This window comes from Phytophthora cinnamomi, assembly GCF_018691715.1.
Source record: "Phytophthora cinnamomi strain GKB4 chromosome Unknown Contig56, whole genome shotgun sequence".
NCBI lineage: Eukaryota > Oomycota > Peronosporomycetes > Peronosporales > Peronosporaceae > Phytophthora > Phytophthora cinnamomi.
Window position 1 is genome coordinate 510,813 of NW_027150989.1, and position 15,894 is coordinate 526,706.

The 15,894-nt window shown below is 54.1% G+C and overlaps 7 protein-coding genes across 8 annotated transcripts; 4 read left to right on the forward strand and 3 right to left on the reverse strand.

Moving 5' to 3' along the window:
* Positions 1-1,797: 1,797 nt before the first annotated feature.
* IUM83_14832 (EF-hand calcium-binding domain-containing protein 2) lies at positions 1,798-2,639 on the forward strand (the record flags this gene model as incomplete). Its single annotated transcript, XM_067939605.1, has 5 exons — positions 1,798-1,925; positions 2,004-2,079; positions 2,168-2,290; positions 2,379-2,475; positions 2,542-2,639. 5 exons carry the CDS (start codon positions 1,798-1,800, stop codon positions 2,637-2,639), a joined length of 522 nt encoding a protein of 173 aa, XP_067787956.1.
* Positions 2,640-2,695: 56 nt separating this feature from the next.
* IUM83_14833 (dsRNA-activated protein kinase inhibitor P58) lies at positions 2,696-3,838 on the reverse strand (the record flags this gene model as incomplete). Its single annotated transcript, XM_067939606.1, has 3 exons — positions 2,696-2,706; positions 3,218-3,396; positions 3,480-3,838. The coding sequence occupies 3 exons, from the start codon at positions 3,836-3,838 to the stop codon at positions 2,696-2,698; spliced, it is 549 nt and encodes a 182-aa protein (XP_067788016.1).
* A 1,875-nt stretch (positions 3,839-5,713) lies between these two features.
* On the forward strand, positions 5,714-7,378 carry IUM83_14834 (Secretory protein OPEL; the record flags this gene model as incomplete). Of its 2 annotated transcripts, XM_067939607.1 has the most annotated exons (2): positions 5,714-6,427; positions 6,492-6,521. In XM_067939607.1, the coding sequence occupies 2 exons, from the start codon at positions 5,714-5,716 to the stop codon at positions 6,519-6,521; spliced, it is 744 nt and encodes a 247-aa protein (XP_067787954.1). The 2 variants fall into 2 exon arrangements, with proteins under 2 accessions (XP_067787954.1, XP_067787955.1); XM_067939608.1 differs by having other exon boundaries at positions 5,714-7,378.
* Positions 7,379-8,347: 969 nt separating this feature from the next.
* Positions 8,348-9,490, forward strand: IUM83_14835 (dsRNA-activated protein kinase inhibitor P58; the record flags this gene model as incomplete). The annotated part of the gene is made up of 3 exons (XM_067939609.1): positions 8,348-8,706; positions 8,790-8,968; positions 9,480-9,490. 3 exons carry the CDS (start codon positions 8,348-8,350, stop codon positions 9,488-9,490), a joined length of 549 nt encoding a protein of 182 aa, XP_067788015.1.
* A 56-nt stretch (positions 9,491-9,546) lies between these two features.
* On the reverse strand, positions 9,547-10,383 carry IUM83_14836 (EF-hand calcium-binding domain-containing protein 2; the record flags this gene model as incomplete). The annotated part of the gene is made up of 5 exons (XM_067939610.1): positions 9,547-9,644; positions 9,711-9,807; positions 9,894-10,016; positions 10,105-10,180; positions 10,259-10,383. 5 exons carry the CDS (start codon positions 10,381-10,383, stop codon positions 9,547-9,549), a joined length of 519 nt encoding a protein of 172 aa, XP_067788014.1.
* A 160-nt stretch (positions 10,384-10,543) lies between these two features.
* IUM83_14837 (transitional endoplasmic reticulum ATPase) lies at positions 10,544-11,089 on the reverse strand (the record flags this gene model as incomplete). Its single annotated transcript, XM_067939611.1, has 1 exon — positions 10,544-11,089. The coding sequence occupies one exon, from the start codon at positions 11,087-11,089 to the stop codon at positions 10,544-10,546; it is 546 nt and encodes a 181-aa protein (XP_067787953.1).
* A 576-nt stretch (positions 11,090-11,665) lies between these two features.
* IUM83_14838 (Multidrug resistance protein ABC Superfamily) lies at positions 11,666-15,487 on the forward strand (the record flags this gene model as incomplete). Its single annotated transcript, XM_067939612.1, has 1 exon — positions 11,666-15,487. The coding sequence occupies one exon, from the start codon at positions 11,666-11,668 to the stop codon at positions 15,485-15,487; it is 3,822 nt and encodes a 1,273-aa protein (XP_067788012.1).
* Positions 15,488-15,894: the final 407 nt, after the last annotated feature.

Here is a 15,894-nt window from a genome sequence, read left to right on the forward strand (position 1 = left end):
AAAAGATAACACGTCCTAATAGGCGTCCTAAACTGTCCTATTGTCCTAAAATTCGCCGTATATTACTTGCATTCTGTTCATAAACCGTTCCATAATTAGGACAACGCAGCTCGGTTTAGGACAAATGGGATGATTGAGAGCTGTCCAATTAGGACAAGCGTAAACCGGCTCCGGGGAGTTGTCCTATTAGGACACTAGAGACGTGTTGAGTGCGAGCTGTCCTATTAGGACACCAACACGTAGCTATTAGAAGCTGTCCTATTAGGACACCAACAGCTAGTTGTCCGATTAGGACATATCGTTATTAGCGGCTGTGTCCAGTCCTATTAGAGTATCGCTACCTATCGGTTCCTCGGTATGGAACTAGTTCTCGGAACCGTCACTGATGAATCAAATTTGAATTGATCATTTAGTGGAAGTACCAATTCAATTTGAAGTCAATTCATTCGTAGCGTGGACCACACTGGGCAAGGTCTTTCTTGTTTGCTTCTGCCAGTGCTTGCGAGCACGGATCTGCTCTCTATTCATATCGTCGTAGCTCTTTTGGTATGACAAGCGAGCGTCGCGTGTGCGCTGATAGTAGCGCTTTTGTGCGGCCTTGATTCGCTCTTTGTTAGCTAGGTATTGTTCAGGTGAGTACGTCATCAGTAGTATATTATTAACTTTATATTTGTCAAGATTAATAATAATAATAATGAATGTAAAACTGTCGGCATAATGTTCTATTCTATTAACCAATGTATTGTATAGGTCTAGCGGTTCTAAAACTACCCTAATATCGAAAAGACTTCTAAGGTGGTCGAGAGGTTGCGTCGTCCTCACCCGAAAGAAGGTTTCAGGAATGTTCTCAGTGGTAAATTACGGTAAGGAAAAAAAACTGCCGGCGTAATGTTCTAAGTATGGGGTTGCGACGTAGCGGTTGTTTCCCATATATGCGCAGTAGCTTTGCTGGATGCACCAGCCATTCTTCAGCAATCTAATAGTCTGGTCGTAACTTTTGTGCGCACTGTTAACGACTCCTCCAATTTTGTAAACTCCTTGTCGGTGGATTTTAATTATCCCGTCATCTCCACTCGCCGTGAACTCAACACAATCAGCATTGTTCCAGCAGAGTCTCGAATACTGCGTTATGTAAGTTGCTTGGAGGCAAATAAAAGGGGGTGTTTGGATGGCGTTCAGCTCCCCACGAACACCGTCTAAAGCATCCTGTTGATCACGCAGTTTCGACTCTACCGTATCAATTCTCTCCGACAGCACGGGGTCGAGATCAAACGCATATTTTACCACCCACGTACATTGAAGAAAATGAATCGTCATCCCCAGTTCCAGTCGAATTCCACCACCATCAAGTGCACTAAGGTTTCGTCGCACAGGACTGGAATCGCTTAAACCACATTGTAGCGAGTCATGCAAGCACTAAAAGGTGACAGGTACGTCGCATTAGTTTCTCGTGCTAACAACTAGGTTAACCGACAAGAGCAAAGCTTTACCTGGACATAATCGCCAGGTGTTGCGCCAGGAATTGTGTTTGCAGTTGTCAAGTAAATCGATTCATCCATATCCCTTGCTCCTGTGAAGACCACGTTGTAAAGACACCTGTGTTGATCAGTATAAAAAGACATGCTCTCGCACCATTGCTGCTTGCTCGAGAGATCTTCAAGCCAGATAGTTAAAAGGTTTTCTTGAGCTCAAGCTCAATTGCATAGCGATAGTACCGCGCTGGGGGCGGAGAGAGTGTGGTGATGCTCTTCTTCTTCATGCTTCCCATGCTCACAACAATTGAGAAAAAAAAGCAGAATGGCATTCCAAGAACTGACCGTAAACGTGCCATTTTCCTCTGCAGATGACGAGGCAGCGCGAAAGCTGCGTATCCGCGCAGCCTTCGACATGTTCGACAAGGAGAAGAAAGGGAGCGTCATCCAGGAGTGCGTGCAGTGCTATCGAGCTCTACTGCAGAACCTGAATGAAGATAACGAAAACCTTACGCGACTCTTGCCTCGTAGGGAAGTGAGCACGATCATGCGGTACCTCGGTGCCTACCCGACCGAGAAGGACATCATCAAGAAGATCCTCCCAGAGGTAAGCATCTACATGCGTTCACTCGAAATCTGCTTTACAACTGACAACGTTATGTTATGTGGTACTTCTACAACTAATTCCTGACAAGATGCAAGAGGACGAGCCGTCGACGTTCGTGACGTATGATCGTTTTGAGAAGAAGATGCTGGAGGTGCTGTACACCAACGAGTACGAGCCTGACGCAGACGAAACTCTGTTCGCTGCGTTTCGGGTAACTCGCTCCTTGTATTTTCTGATGGTACCTGTTTTCAACTCGGGCGCTGACGTCTTTGATTGCTTGTTGTTTTTGCTGTGAACAGGTGATCGACACGGAGAAGAAGGGCTACATTGAAGCTGAGGTGATGCGTGAATTGCTCACCACTAAAGGCACCCCGTTCCGAGAGAAGGAGATGGAAGGTAAGATGGAATCGATGACACTTGTCAGACTCTGTGAACTGATCCATCCTGTGGTCTCCGTTGCAGCCTTTTTAGCGGCCGCGAAAGACCCGCCGACAGGTCGAATCTACTACGAAGACTACATCGCTCTGCTCACCCAGGCTCTGGACCCCAAGAAGATGTAAGATCGCGTTGATTTAGGCCCGAGCGGCGTTCATCAGAGTACTCTATGGGCATAACGCTAGCACAAGACTTCAACACCATCCGGGTGAACACGCTTTTTCTCCGATTCAAAGCGCTACTGTGACCCTACGAACTGTCTTTGGCACTGCACGAACAGTTAAAACTCGAGGTGCCAACGTCTGTTCTTGCAGTTGACTTGAATTTCTCCCGTTGTCAGGGACCTCGAACAGAGAGATATTGGGGACAGCAGGACATGCAGGACTATTCGACACGATTTGTTGCGGTGGCGAAGACGTGAACGCACCACCTCCGACCTGAGGAACTGCAGGCGCGAACTCGCTCAGGTTCACGCGCACCTGGACCACCTTTCTCGGTCGCTTTCCAGGCACCGATTCCGAGCGTGGCCGCAAGTCTAGCGGTGGCTGAGCATCTGATGGCTGTTGTGGTGGTGGTGGTGGAGGAGGAGGTTGCTGCTGTTGTTGGGAATGACTTGGTGCATTTTCAAATCCAGAAAATGACGCTCGGCCTTCGATTGACTGAGGCAAATCTCGAGATCGGCTACATGCAGCATTGCGTAGACGACCAGCCGCGGAGACCCCCAAGGTCTTGCGAATGAGGTGCTCGGCGCTCTCGTGCATGTCCATCCGACGCTTCTCAGCTCGAAAGCCGCCCGCACTCTCCATCTCGTCGTGCTGCAGTGCCAGCGTGTACTCCTGAATGGCTTGGTAGAACTCGCCCTCCGAGTTGTAGCAGCCAGCGCTGCACAACCAGGAAACGTTTAGTATCCGTCTTCTGAGCAGCAACACCTTCTTCAGCCTTTGCAGCCCCATGCCGCCACCTACCGAGCGTAGCGTGCCATCACGTGGTTCGGACTCAGCTCGAGCACGCGCGAGAAATCCCGATGCGCGTCGTCGACGCGGCCGCTCTGGAAGAAAGCCATGCCGCGACTGAACCGACCGTGGACATCGTCCGGTCGAGAGCGCAGGATCTCGGAGAAGTCACGCACGGCCTGATCCCAGAGCTTGGCCTTCATGCAGGCGTGGCCCCGCACGGCGCGCGTATGCAGACAGGACGGGTCTGCTTGGAGCACTGCATGGCACTCGCGGATCAGGCGGTGGATGTCCCGGAGTCCCGCCGACGGATTTGGGTCCGACAGGTTTGAGTCCGACGATGAGGAAGATGAAGACGCCGGCATGGCCATGGAGCCGCTCGTGCGTTGCCGCGGTGCAGGTTCTTTGAGCCGCGCATTCGCCAGCGCCTTGAAAAAACTCCGGGCGACAGTCGAACACCCGAGCTGCCTAGAATAGCCGACCAAGGGCACGACCAGCACCACGGTTGCAGGGTGCAACTCGAACGCCTGGGTCGACTGTCTTATGACGTACCTGTGGCGCCTCTTTCGCGAACACGGTCTGCTCGCAGCTATAGGGACACACGGAAGGGAAGGGCGATGCCCTTCCACCACCGGGCTGCTACGTGAGCGGCTCGTAGATCCTTAGCAGCGGTAACGTTTCACTGCAATGGGACGACCGCTTCAACTAGCGTTTCGGAGGGTGTGGCGCATGACAGGATAGTGTCTTTGTCACAGACCGGAAGAACGATGGTGAGGTATCCATGGCTGAGGCTTTGGCATCGCAGCGCGCGATGCCCTTGCTAGCTCTGCCAGCGCAGGTATCATGCACATGTATGAACTGAATTCGCCAGCGTGATTAATGCGCCGGCTGGTCCGATTCTTTGTTCCACCGAGAGTTACATGTACGGCACCCATCACTCGCAGCGCCAAGTTGACGGCTCGCTATCGATAGGCCGCGCAGCTCTCCATGGCAGTCAAAGCCTAGCGAAACGCCTTTACGTATCCAGTGGGAGCGCGATCGGCACCGGGGCCTTTGACTCCAAGGGCATCATCGCAATGTGGCCAACCTAGCAAGTTTCGCGCGCGCGAAACTCTCATTATTTGCTTGTTTTTCAACAAGTTTAAGGGGATTTTCGATAGACACGGAGGACAGGACGACAAACTGCTCCGGTCCCGGAGCTGTCGTCTGTCCAGACCGCTGCCCCCGGAGCAGATGTCAAAGCTCTCCCAGTTCTGAGCTTCCCCACGAATTCCGTGAAACTTCACTTTCACGCAGCTGTGCGATGGCGCAGGGCCAGCTCGCGGGTATTAACCTATCTATCCGATAGTCTCGAGACCAGGGATCAGATCGAAGTTGGCTCGGCTGCGGTTCAGTCCCATGCAAAATTCCCCCAACCATCTCGGTTAGCGTTTTTCAATATGCGCGAGTGCGAAAATGCACGCGTCGAGCGAAAGCGGGATCGGTCGGCAGCAGGGCTAATTGATTTTCGCGTTGCCGATCCGGTCTCGCGGCTCCGTAAGATGCGCCGCCGCTGGAACCTTGACGCTGTTGATTGCCCTGGCGCCAAGTACTGGACTGTACATGTAACGCACTGCGTTGGCAACTTGCATCTTCAAACGGGTGCCCGCTCGTGTGGAGCTCACGCGCCCCAGCTGGCGCCGCACGCACTCGCACGCCACAACTTCTCGCCGTTCGAGCAGATCCCTCTGGACACCTCAGGGAATCGGAGTCCGAGTCGGACGACATTACGCTTTGCAGTCTTCAAGAATGGGGCAGGGCGGGCTCTATTCGCGTCGTGAAGTTGTGAGTCGCCGCTCGCACAGCAAAAATTCAGGAACCCATTTCGACGGGTATATCCAATTTCAAGGGCCGCCTCCCGGCCAACCCCTGTTTACTTACTGAAAATGACGAAACATTTTATTGATTCTGGAAGGATTTAGTATAGTGGCACGAGCCCTTTTAGCGGAAACTTTGTGGTCTGACTTCTAGATAGTCAGTCCACACGGTGCGCTCTCGACCGTTACCACGATCCTCCAGCAAGCAGCAGCCGGGGCTTTCTCAACTGCTGGCAGGGTGCAATATCCTTGTCTGTCTTGGCGGGCACGGGGCGCAAGCTGGGATCATTTTGCATTCTGCTCGCTGGCTCGAACTCGTCCTGCCTGCTTGTCGCCTGCTGCTCTACTTTAGAGACCCCCCCCCCCTCTCCGTTCTACATATCTGCTACCATGGTCAAGGTGGCGATGCCCGTGAAGCTCGCCCTGGCTGCGTGCCTGGCCACGGTGGCGTCGGCCACCACCGTCAACTTCATCAACCAGTGCACGTTCTCCATCGACCTGTACCACAGCCAGTCTGGCTCGGCCTCCACCAGCGTGGGAACCATCGCCACGGGTGCCACCTACACGACGGACGTCAGTGGCCCCGCGAACATGTTCCGCCACACCGACAGCAACTCGGCCACGCTCTTCGAGATGGCCTGTGACACCGGTGTCTGGTATGACATCAGCATCATCTCGCCTGGATCGGGCGACTGCACCTGCCTCGAAGACTGCAAGGCCAAATCCGGCGGCAAGACGGGCTTCAACGTGCCCATGACGGTCACCCCCAAGACGAACGTGGGCCAGGGCAGCTGTGCCAAGCTCGACTGCCCCGCCGACGGCTGCAGCGACGCCTACCAGTTCCCCAAGGACGACACCAAGACGCACCACTGCCCGGCCGGCACGGAGCTCGACGTCACCTTCTGCGCCAGCGGAAATGGCGGCAGCGGCTACGAGTCGCAGCAGGGCCAGCCCTCTGTTAAGGTGGGCGTGACGACCCCTGCCTCGACCACGGCTGCTCCTTCCGAGGAGGAGCGTGGAGCGCAGCAGCAGCAGGGCTCTCAGCAGCAGGGCTCGCAGCAGGAGCAGGGCTCCCAGCAGCAGCAGCAGGGCTCGCAGGGCACGGTGCAGACCTACGCGGACCTGGGCACGGTCAAGTCCAAGTACTCGTACAAGGGCGAGAACGCAGGCAACGTGGCTGGTTCGTACAACCGCGTGAAGGACCTTGCTTCGTGCAGCAAGGAACCGGTGAGCCTTCAGAGCCCCGTGGGCCCCATGTCGGAGCCTTGCTCGCTGGTCATGCGTGGCCCCATGGAGATCGAGAACATCGCTGTGTACTCTGACGAGGGCGGCAATGGCACGTGGAGCCGTGTGTCGTCGTACTGCCGCAAGTCCGGTACGGTCGAGAACATGGTGTTCATGAACAACAAGAACATTGACTACTCGGGCAAGAACGCGCACGGTCCCCAGGGCTACGCGTCTGAGGACGGTCTGTCGAAGGCTGATGCTCCCACGGTCTTCAAGGGCGTGCTTGCGGAGGCTTCGGACCCCAGCAAGGTCGGCGGTGGCCCTGGCGTTTCCACGGGTGCCGAGATCAACATCATGACGGGCGAGAAGTGCAACGGTGAGTGCCTCGGCTTCGCCGGCGACAATGACTACAAGGGCTGGAACGGTGGCAAGAAGGCGTTCGTGACGGAGGTCAAGATGCCGCAGGGCGCCAAGCCCAACCAGCCATCCATGTGGATGCTCAACGCTCAGGTGCTGCACTCGAACCAGTACGGCTGCAACTGCCGCGGCATGGGCCCCGTGGGCGGCTGCGGTGAGCTCGACATCGCCGAGGTGATCGAGACCAACGACGCCCGCGACAAGGTGAGCACGCACTACTACTTCTACGACGGCAAGGTGCTCAGCCCCGGCGGCGACAACTTTGCGCCGCGCTCCTACGACTCCACCACGGTCTACGTCACGCTCATCGACGACTCGGGCGACGGTCTCATCAAGATTGTCGAGCTCGACCACTTCGACTTCACGCAGACGGAGCTCGGCTCGCTCTACCAGAAGCTGGTGGACTGCTAAACCAACTAGACCAGACCCGCGTGTTCGTCTTCATCGTGTAATTGGGGCGTGCGCGTCACTGACGGAGGTCTCCAAGCAGCCTTCGTACCCACAGCCCTCAAGCTGCAGTGTGTCTATATACTATCCATACTTGGGAGCGGCAGTTTTCTTCAAATACACGAGCCATTTTGACTTTCATTAAATCACGGACTGTCATCTCGCGCAGTGATTAGTAGTAGTACTTGATAAATAGTGCCCAACATAAATATTATCACTGGATATAGACGGTATTAGTAATACTAGTAGCGATGTTACTACTAGTACTATTTTGTTGGACACGACACGCTACTATAGTACTCCAATAGTAATACTGGCGAGTTAACCCTGACCCAGCAACCACGACTTCCACCTCAATTCTAGATCGACTGGCTTTTGATTCGTTACTCGAGGAAGATAACAATTTCTGAAACCGTGTCATAACCCGTATGGACTACGCTGTGATCGATGATGTGTGGGATCCGTTGGATCAGCCCTACGCAAAGAAAAACCTTGGAAGCGCTCTCCCCAGCTGCATCACAATATCGCGCGCAAGCAAGGCTGAGCAGCCGTGAGTACAAGTGGAGTATTAGTGATAATATTACTACTACTACTTGTACTACTACTCCATTCTAGAATCACTACTAGTACCGGTATGAGTATGTCCGCCTCATAGAGCCCTGGGTAGTTCCCATAATACTACTTTCACTCTTTTTACCGCTACACTGCCTACGCGTGACAAGCTCTTCAAGATCTTGCAATCCGTCAGCACTTTACGTCAAGCCGAAGGGGACTTTGTCGACCCAGGTGCAACTCGAACACCTCGGTCGACTATGGTGCCGGTCGTGCCCTTGGTCGGCTACTCGGGTGTTCGACTGTCGCCCGGAATTTTTTCAAGGCGCTGCGAATGCGCGGCTCAAAGAACCTGCACCGCGGCAACGCACGAGCGGCTCCATGGCCATGCCGGCGTCTTCATCTTCCTCATCGTCGGACTCAAACCTGTCGGACCCAAATCCGTCGGCGGGACTCCGGGACATCCACCGCCTGATCCGCGAGTGCCATGCAGTGCTCCAAGCAGACCCGTCCTGTCTGCATACGCGCGCCGTGCGGGGCCACGCCTGCATGAAGGCCAAGCTCTGGGATCAGGCCGTGCGTGACTTCTCCGAGATCCTGCGCTCTCGACCGGACGATGTCCACGGTCGGTTCAGTCGCGGCATGGCTTTCTTCCAGAGCGGCCGCGTCGACGACGCGCACCGGGATTTCTCGCGCGTGCTCGAGCTGAGTCCGAACCACGTGATGGCACGCTACGCTCGGTAGGTGGCGGCATGGGGCTGCAAAGGCTGAAGAAGGTGTTGCTGCTCAGAAGACGGATACTAAACGTTTCCTGGTTGTGCAGCGCTGGCTGCTACAACTCGGAGGGCGAGTTCTACCAAGCCATTCAGGAGTACACGCTGGCACTGCAGCACGACGAGATGGAGAGTGCGGGCGGCTTTCGAGCTGAGAAGCGCCGGATGGACATGCACGAGAGCGCCGAGCACCTCATTCGCAAGACCTTGGGGGTCTCCGCGGCTGGTCGTCTACGCAATGCTGCATGTAGCCGATCTCGAGATTTGCCTCAGTCAATCGAAGGCCGAGCGTCATTTTCTGGATTTGAAAATGCACCAAGTCATTCCCAACAACAGCAGCAACCTCCTCCTCCACCACCACCACCACAACAGCCATCAGATGCTCAGCCACCGCTAGACTTGCGGCCACGCTCGGAATCGGTGCCTGGAAAGCGACCGAGAAAGGTGGTCCAGGTGCGCGTGAACCTGAGCGAGTTCGCGCCTGCAGTTCCTCAGGTCGGAGGTGGTGCGTTCACGTCTTCGCCACCGCAACAAATTGTGTCGAATAGTCCTGCATGTGCTGCTGTCCCCAATATCTGTCTGTTCGACGTCCCTGACAACGGGAGAAATTCAAGTCAACTGCAAGAACAGACGTTGGCACCTCGAGTTTTAACTGTTCGTGCAGTGCCAAAGACAGTTCGTAGAGTCACAGTAGCGCTTTGAATCGGAGAAATAGCGTGTTCACCCGGATGGTGTTGAAGTCTTGTGCTAGCGTTATGCCCATAGAGTATTCTGATGAACGCCGCTCGGGCCTAAATCAACGCGATCTTACATCTTCTTGGGGTCCAGAGCCTGGGTGAGCAGAGCGATGTAGTCTTCGTAGTAGATTCGACCTGTCGGCGGGTCTTTCGCGGCCGCTAAAAAGGCTGCAACGGAGATCACAGGATGGATCAGTTCACAGAGTCTGACAAGTGTCATCGATTCCATCTTACCTTCCATCTCCTTCTCTCGGAACGGGGTGCCTTTAGTGGTGAGCAATTCACGCATCACCTCAGCTTCAATGTAGCCCTTCTTCTCCGTGTCGATCACCTGTTCACAGCAACACCAAGCAATCAAAGACATCAGCATCAGAGTTTGAAGACAGGTACCATCAGAAAATACAAGCAGCGAGTTACCCGAAACGCGGCGAGCAGAGTTTCGTCTGCGTCAGGCTCGTACTCGTTGGTGTACAGCACCTCCAGCATCTTCTTCTCAAAACGATCATACGTCACGAACGTCGACGGCTCGTCCTCTTGCATCTTGTCAGGAATTAGTTGTAGAAGTACCACATAACATAACGTTGTCAGTTGTAAAGCAGATTTCGAGTGAACGCATGTAGGTGCCTACCTCTGGGAGGATCTTCTTGATGATGTCCTTCTCGGTCGGGTAGGCACCGAGGTACCGCATGATCGTGCTCACTTCCCTACGAGGCAAGAGTCGCGTAAGGTTTTCGTTATCTTCATTCAGGTTCTGCAGTAGAGCTCGATAGCACTGCACGCACTCCTGGATGACGCTCCCTTTCTTCTCCTTGTCGAACATGTCGAAGGCTGCGCGGATACGCAGCTTTCGCGCTGCCTCGTCATCTGCAGAGGCTCGCTGGTTGCTTCCGGCGGCTGGAGTGGCCATGGTCACGGCGGCACGAGAAGTAAAGGCTCGAAACGCCCGTCCCTTGGAGGCTATCAGAGATGCGAAGAAATGAGAGAGATGAGCCGTAGAGCGGTGATCGTTAGTAGAGATTCATCATGTTTGGTCATTTATTTATCAGGGGAGGGTTTTCGCCTCTAGCTCACAGAACATCCTGGCGAAATATTGGTTCTCCTTTGTAGAAGATGTCGGTCTTGGGTCCAACGATGCAGTACGGCTTCGGATCAGTCTCGACAACGACGAACTCGACGTCAGACCCTCCGCTGACGACGCTGCTCACGAGGAAGAGATCGCCCTGCTGGACGGGACGGAATGCATCCGCAAAGTATGGCTGCAGATAGTTATCGAACAGCTTCTCGTCCAGCGTGACTTCGTCCACAGTGTCGTCGATGGGGAGGACGCGAATGAACTTCCCGTTAGGCACGTCGCTCCCCAGACAAGTCACCGTGACGTCATCGTCGATGTCCAAGTGGAGATTGCGCCGCATAATTGTGCTCAAGCGTGCTACTCCATATTGAGCTCCATCGCTCTCGTCCAGGTGAGCAACGGCCACAGTTTTTCTTCCACCGTGAGTCAGCAGCAGCACGTCGCCGTGCGCAACGCCCATTGCCTCCATGTCGCTCTGCTCCAGCAGCACTGTCGATTCGTCATCGACTATCGCTCGCGCGACCGATAGTCTCGTTGACATTCTCGCAGTGGATGAACTTGAATTGATTTGGTGATGCCGATCAAGAAATGCGGAGTGGAGTGACCATCGATGAGAGTATTATGGAGCTCAGCTACAAATAGTCTCCGTCCTTGGACAAGGTGTCGAGGTACTGCGACCCGATATCGAATTTATGACAAGAGCTACCAGTTCATCGGGCTGGTCGTTAGCTGCTCTTCCAACGACGAGCGAACAGCCCGACGAAGGTATCCGATATGCCGCAACAGAGTGTGTGCGACCGAAGCTGGCGTCAGCATTGCTCAATGTAATCACACAAGACAGCAAAGCCAAAAGGAAAGCGCAGCTCCAAAACAGCCGGCATGTTGATTATATTGGCCATTGTTGATGGTACAGGGCTAATACACAATAGCCGCCAACCCAGTCCTGAAGTGCGTCGTAATTTGAAGTCGATCGTGGTGACGATCTCACGAGAAAAACTCGGTGCTCTGACGGTTGGTGTGCTTGGTGCGGCGCTCGAATCGGTGGCACCTTAGTCATTCTGGAATTTCCTCTCTGTGCAGCACTACTTCGGTGTATCCGCAGTTTTCCACCTTCACCATGCCAACTTCGGCCGAGACCGATACGGCGATCGAGGCCACGCCATACCAACCCATAAAGACGTCGCGCGCGAAGGACGTGGCCGAGAAGTTTGACGCCAATATCACCGACTCGGGCTTCTCCGACTCCGGACAAGACAACCCCACTTCCTTCAAGTTCACGCAGCTTTACCGCTACGCTACGCCCTTTGACAAGTTTTTACTTGCTGTCGGCATTCTCACGACGGGGGTCAATGGCGCTTTGTTCCCGTTCATGGCGATTGTTTTCGGCAATGTACTTACCGGTTTCTCGAGCGTACCGATCGACATGGACGCCGTGAACAAGGCAGCGCTGGATTTTACCCTCATCGCGGTGGGTCTATTCTTCACGGACTACCTATCCTACGTGTCGTTCTACTACAGTGCAGAGCGACAGATGAAGGTCTTACGTAGCGAGGCTCTGAGGCGTATGCTGTACCTGGACGTTAGCTGGTACGACAAGAACGACGCGCTTCAGCTTTCGAGTCGTTTGACAGGAGACACGGTCAAGATCAAAGACGGCATGGGTCAGAAGCTCGGCGACTCGATCCGATACACGATTCAGTTTTTTGTGGGCTTTGGGATTGGTTTCGTGCGTGGGTGGGACATCACGTTGGTCATGGCGTGTGTTATCCCCTTCACGTCCATGTCGTTGAGCTGGGTCATCAATACGATGCGTATCAAGTCCGAGTGGGCGCAAAAGATTTATGCGGAGGCTGGTTCAGTGGCGGAGGAAGCTCTAGGTTCCATCCGAACTGTTGCATCGCTAAACGCCGAGAAGAAGGCCATCACCAAATTCGAGGCCAAAGTTTTGCTAGCGGAGAGAGAGAACATCGCAATGCACAAAACGTCGTCTTTGGTGCTAGCTGGATTCCTTGGTAGCTCTTGGATCATGCAAGCGATCGGACTCTGGTACGGTGGTTGGAAGGCTTCACAAGGCAATACTACGCCCGGCGATGTTTTTGCCGCTTTCTTCGGCGTGATGATGGGGGCTGGTTCGCTTGGTCAGATCTCGCCGAATATCACTGCTGTCTCCAACGCTCTCGGAGCCGCCAAACAGTTGTTTGTGATCCTGGATACACCCAGCACTATCGACGCGGAGAAAGTCGAAGGCATCGTTCCCAATACCTGTGACGGGAAAATTGAGGCCGTAGATGTCAACTTCGCCTACCCGAGCCGTCCTGATGCACAGATCCTGCGCAACTATAACGTTTCCATTGCGCCTGGACAAACCGTGGCGTTTGCTGGATCAAGTGGGGGCGGTAAAAGCACTCTCATAGCTCTGCTGGAGCGGTTTTACGATCCGACCAACGGCACGATCTACCTCGACGGACGTGACGTGAAGACGCTCAATGTCAAGTGGCTGCGCTCGCAGATTGGCATGGTCTCCCAGGAACCGGTGCTGTTTGCTACGACAATCTTCGAGAACATTGCCATGGGCGGCTCCAACGTGACTCGCGAGGAGGCCATTGAAGCGTGCAAGCTCTCCAACGCTCACACATTCATCATGTCGTTACCGGAGAACTACGATACGTTGGTTGGCGAGAAGGGCGTGTCTCTCTCTGGCGGCCAGAAGCAGCGAGTTGCTATTGCCCGTGCTATCGTGCGCAAACCTAGCATTCTCGTTTTGGACGAGGCTACGAGTGCGCTTGACAACGAGAGTGAAAAGATCGTTCAGCAGGCGCTGAACGACCTGATGGCCTCAACGAATATGACGACGCTGGTGATCGCACACCGTTTGAGCACGATTCGAAACGCAGACAAGATCGTGGTGCTCAAAGAAGGTCACATTGTGGAAAGCGGTTCGCACAATGAGTTACTTAATGCCGAAGACGGCATCTACCGCTCGATGTATCGTACTCAAGAGCTGCGGTCGAAGGAGGAGCAACAACAGAAGGCCCATGCTGAAGTGACGAGCAGCTTTGTTCCCAGGACTATGCTGTCGCGCACTGTGAGCGCTGCATCGACAAATACAGATATCTCGGTGAACAAGGTCGAGACCAATATCTTGGAGAAGAAACCATTTGGATTGAAGGATTTGGCAGAGATCAGCAGGCCTGAGCGCAAGTACTACGTGATGGGACTTATTGGTGCGTGCATCGGAGGGATCCTCACCCCAGCGTCGGCGCTGCTAGTCGCCGAAATGATCACTTCGATGACAGGGAAGTTTGGTCTGTACGAAGACTCGGGCGACCGGAAGTATTTGAGTGAACTGTATGACAACGTGCAGCTCTACGGCATCATGTATATCGTCGGTGCTGTGGCCATCGTGGTTTTCACATTCTTGCAGACGTACAGTTTCAAGTTTATTGGAGAGAAAGTCACCACTCGCCTGCGTAACGCGAACTTCGAGGGTCTCTGCCGTCAGAACATCGGGTTCTTCGATGACAAGAAGAATGCCACGGGCGCGCTGACCGCTGATCTTGCCACGAATGCCGTCAAAGTTGCATTGCTATCGGGTGACTCTCAGGCTCAAGCATGGCAGGCTGTCTTCACAATGCTGGCAGCTCTCGTAATCTCTTTTGGCTTTGGAAGTTGGCTACTGTCACTCATTATGTTGGCAATCCTGCCTTTGCTGGCGTTTGGAATTCTCGTACGTATGAAAGAGATCGAGGGTAACGCCCTTATCTCGGACGATTTAGCTGTCCCCGGTGCTCACGCGTCAGAGGTTCTCGGAAACATTCGCACTATCGCTTCTCTTGGCATCGAGCAGAAGTCCGTCGATGTATTCGACAAGCTACTGGAAGAGCCGCTTCGCAAGGGCAGCAAGGAGGCACACGTGAATGGTTTGTCTCTCGGTTTCAGTTCCTTCATCTTCATGGCCGCTTACGCGCTCATATTCTGGTTTGGAGCCAAGAAAGTCGACGACGGCGCGGTTAGCGTTTCCGAAATGATGCGAACGCTAATGGCCATCATGATGTCGATTCAAATTGCTGGAACCGCTTCCAAGTTTTTTGGCGACGCACCCAAAGCCTTCCAGGCCGGATCAACCATTTTCGCCATTCGCGACCGCATCGCCCCGATCGACGCGTTCAGCTCCGACGGCATTCGTCTACCCAAGCTTGAAGGAAGGCTCGAGTTCAAGGACATTTCGTTTCGCTACCCAACGCGGCCCGAAGTCAGTGTGCTGAAGCACTACAATCTCACCATCGAAGCTGGTGAGACCGTAGCATTCTGTGGACCGAGCGGTGGTGGAAAAAGCACCATTATCTCTCTCATCGAGCGCTTTTACGACCCTGTGGCTGGCGAGGTCATGCTGGACGGCTACAACATCAAGAACCTGAACCTGAGTTGGATGCGCAACCACATCGGGCTTGTTGGTCAGGAACCCACTCTTTTCATCGGCACCATCGCCGAAAACATCGCGTACGGACTCACGGACAAACCTACGCAAGCTGAAATCGAGGAGGCCGCCAAAATGGCCAACGCGCACGACTTCATCATCAAGTTCCCGGATGGCTACGACACGCAGGTGGGCATGAAGGGTGAGCAGTTGTCCGGCGGCCAGAAGCAGCGTATTGCCATCGCACGCGCCATCTTGAAGAACCCCGACATCTTGCTGCTGGACGAGGCCACGAGCGCGCTGGACTCGGAGAGTGAGAAGGTGGTGCAGGATGCGCTGGACAAGGTGGTGGCGTTGAAGCAGCGTACAACCATCATTATCGCGCATCGGTTGTCGACGATCCGCAAGGCGGACAAAATCTGTGTGGTGAGCGGGGGCAGAATTGCGGAGCAAGGCACGCACCAGGAGCTGCTGGGGCTTAATGGAATTTATGCAGGTCTGGTGGCCTCGGCGTCCTCGTAGAAAACGAGAGTTTGAGCCTGGGGATGCCGGTGCCGGTAGAGAGACCACCGCAATCCAATTCATTTTCTATTGAAGTAGAGTTCACCGTTGAAGGTTGACCGAGTACAACTAGCCAAATCAATCAGCTTGAGAATTCGGATCCAAATGCGTTTGTGGTTTGAAATTTCCAGGATCAACTGCACTTTCGATAACTAGCTTTTCTTGTATGGCGCTGTTGGCTTTACAATCAGTTGCGTCCCTGAACCAAGTCTCTGAACAAGGTTTCATCGGGTTTGACCCATTCATACAAATGGTGGTGTATCGAACGAGCGAGCGCAAGATAAATGTTCTTCGATTCGGACGGCGATCGGGTTGTGGTTTCGAATTGCTGATGCTAATCGACCATTAATTCAAAACCCAGCTTGAGT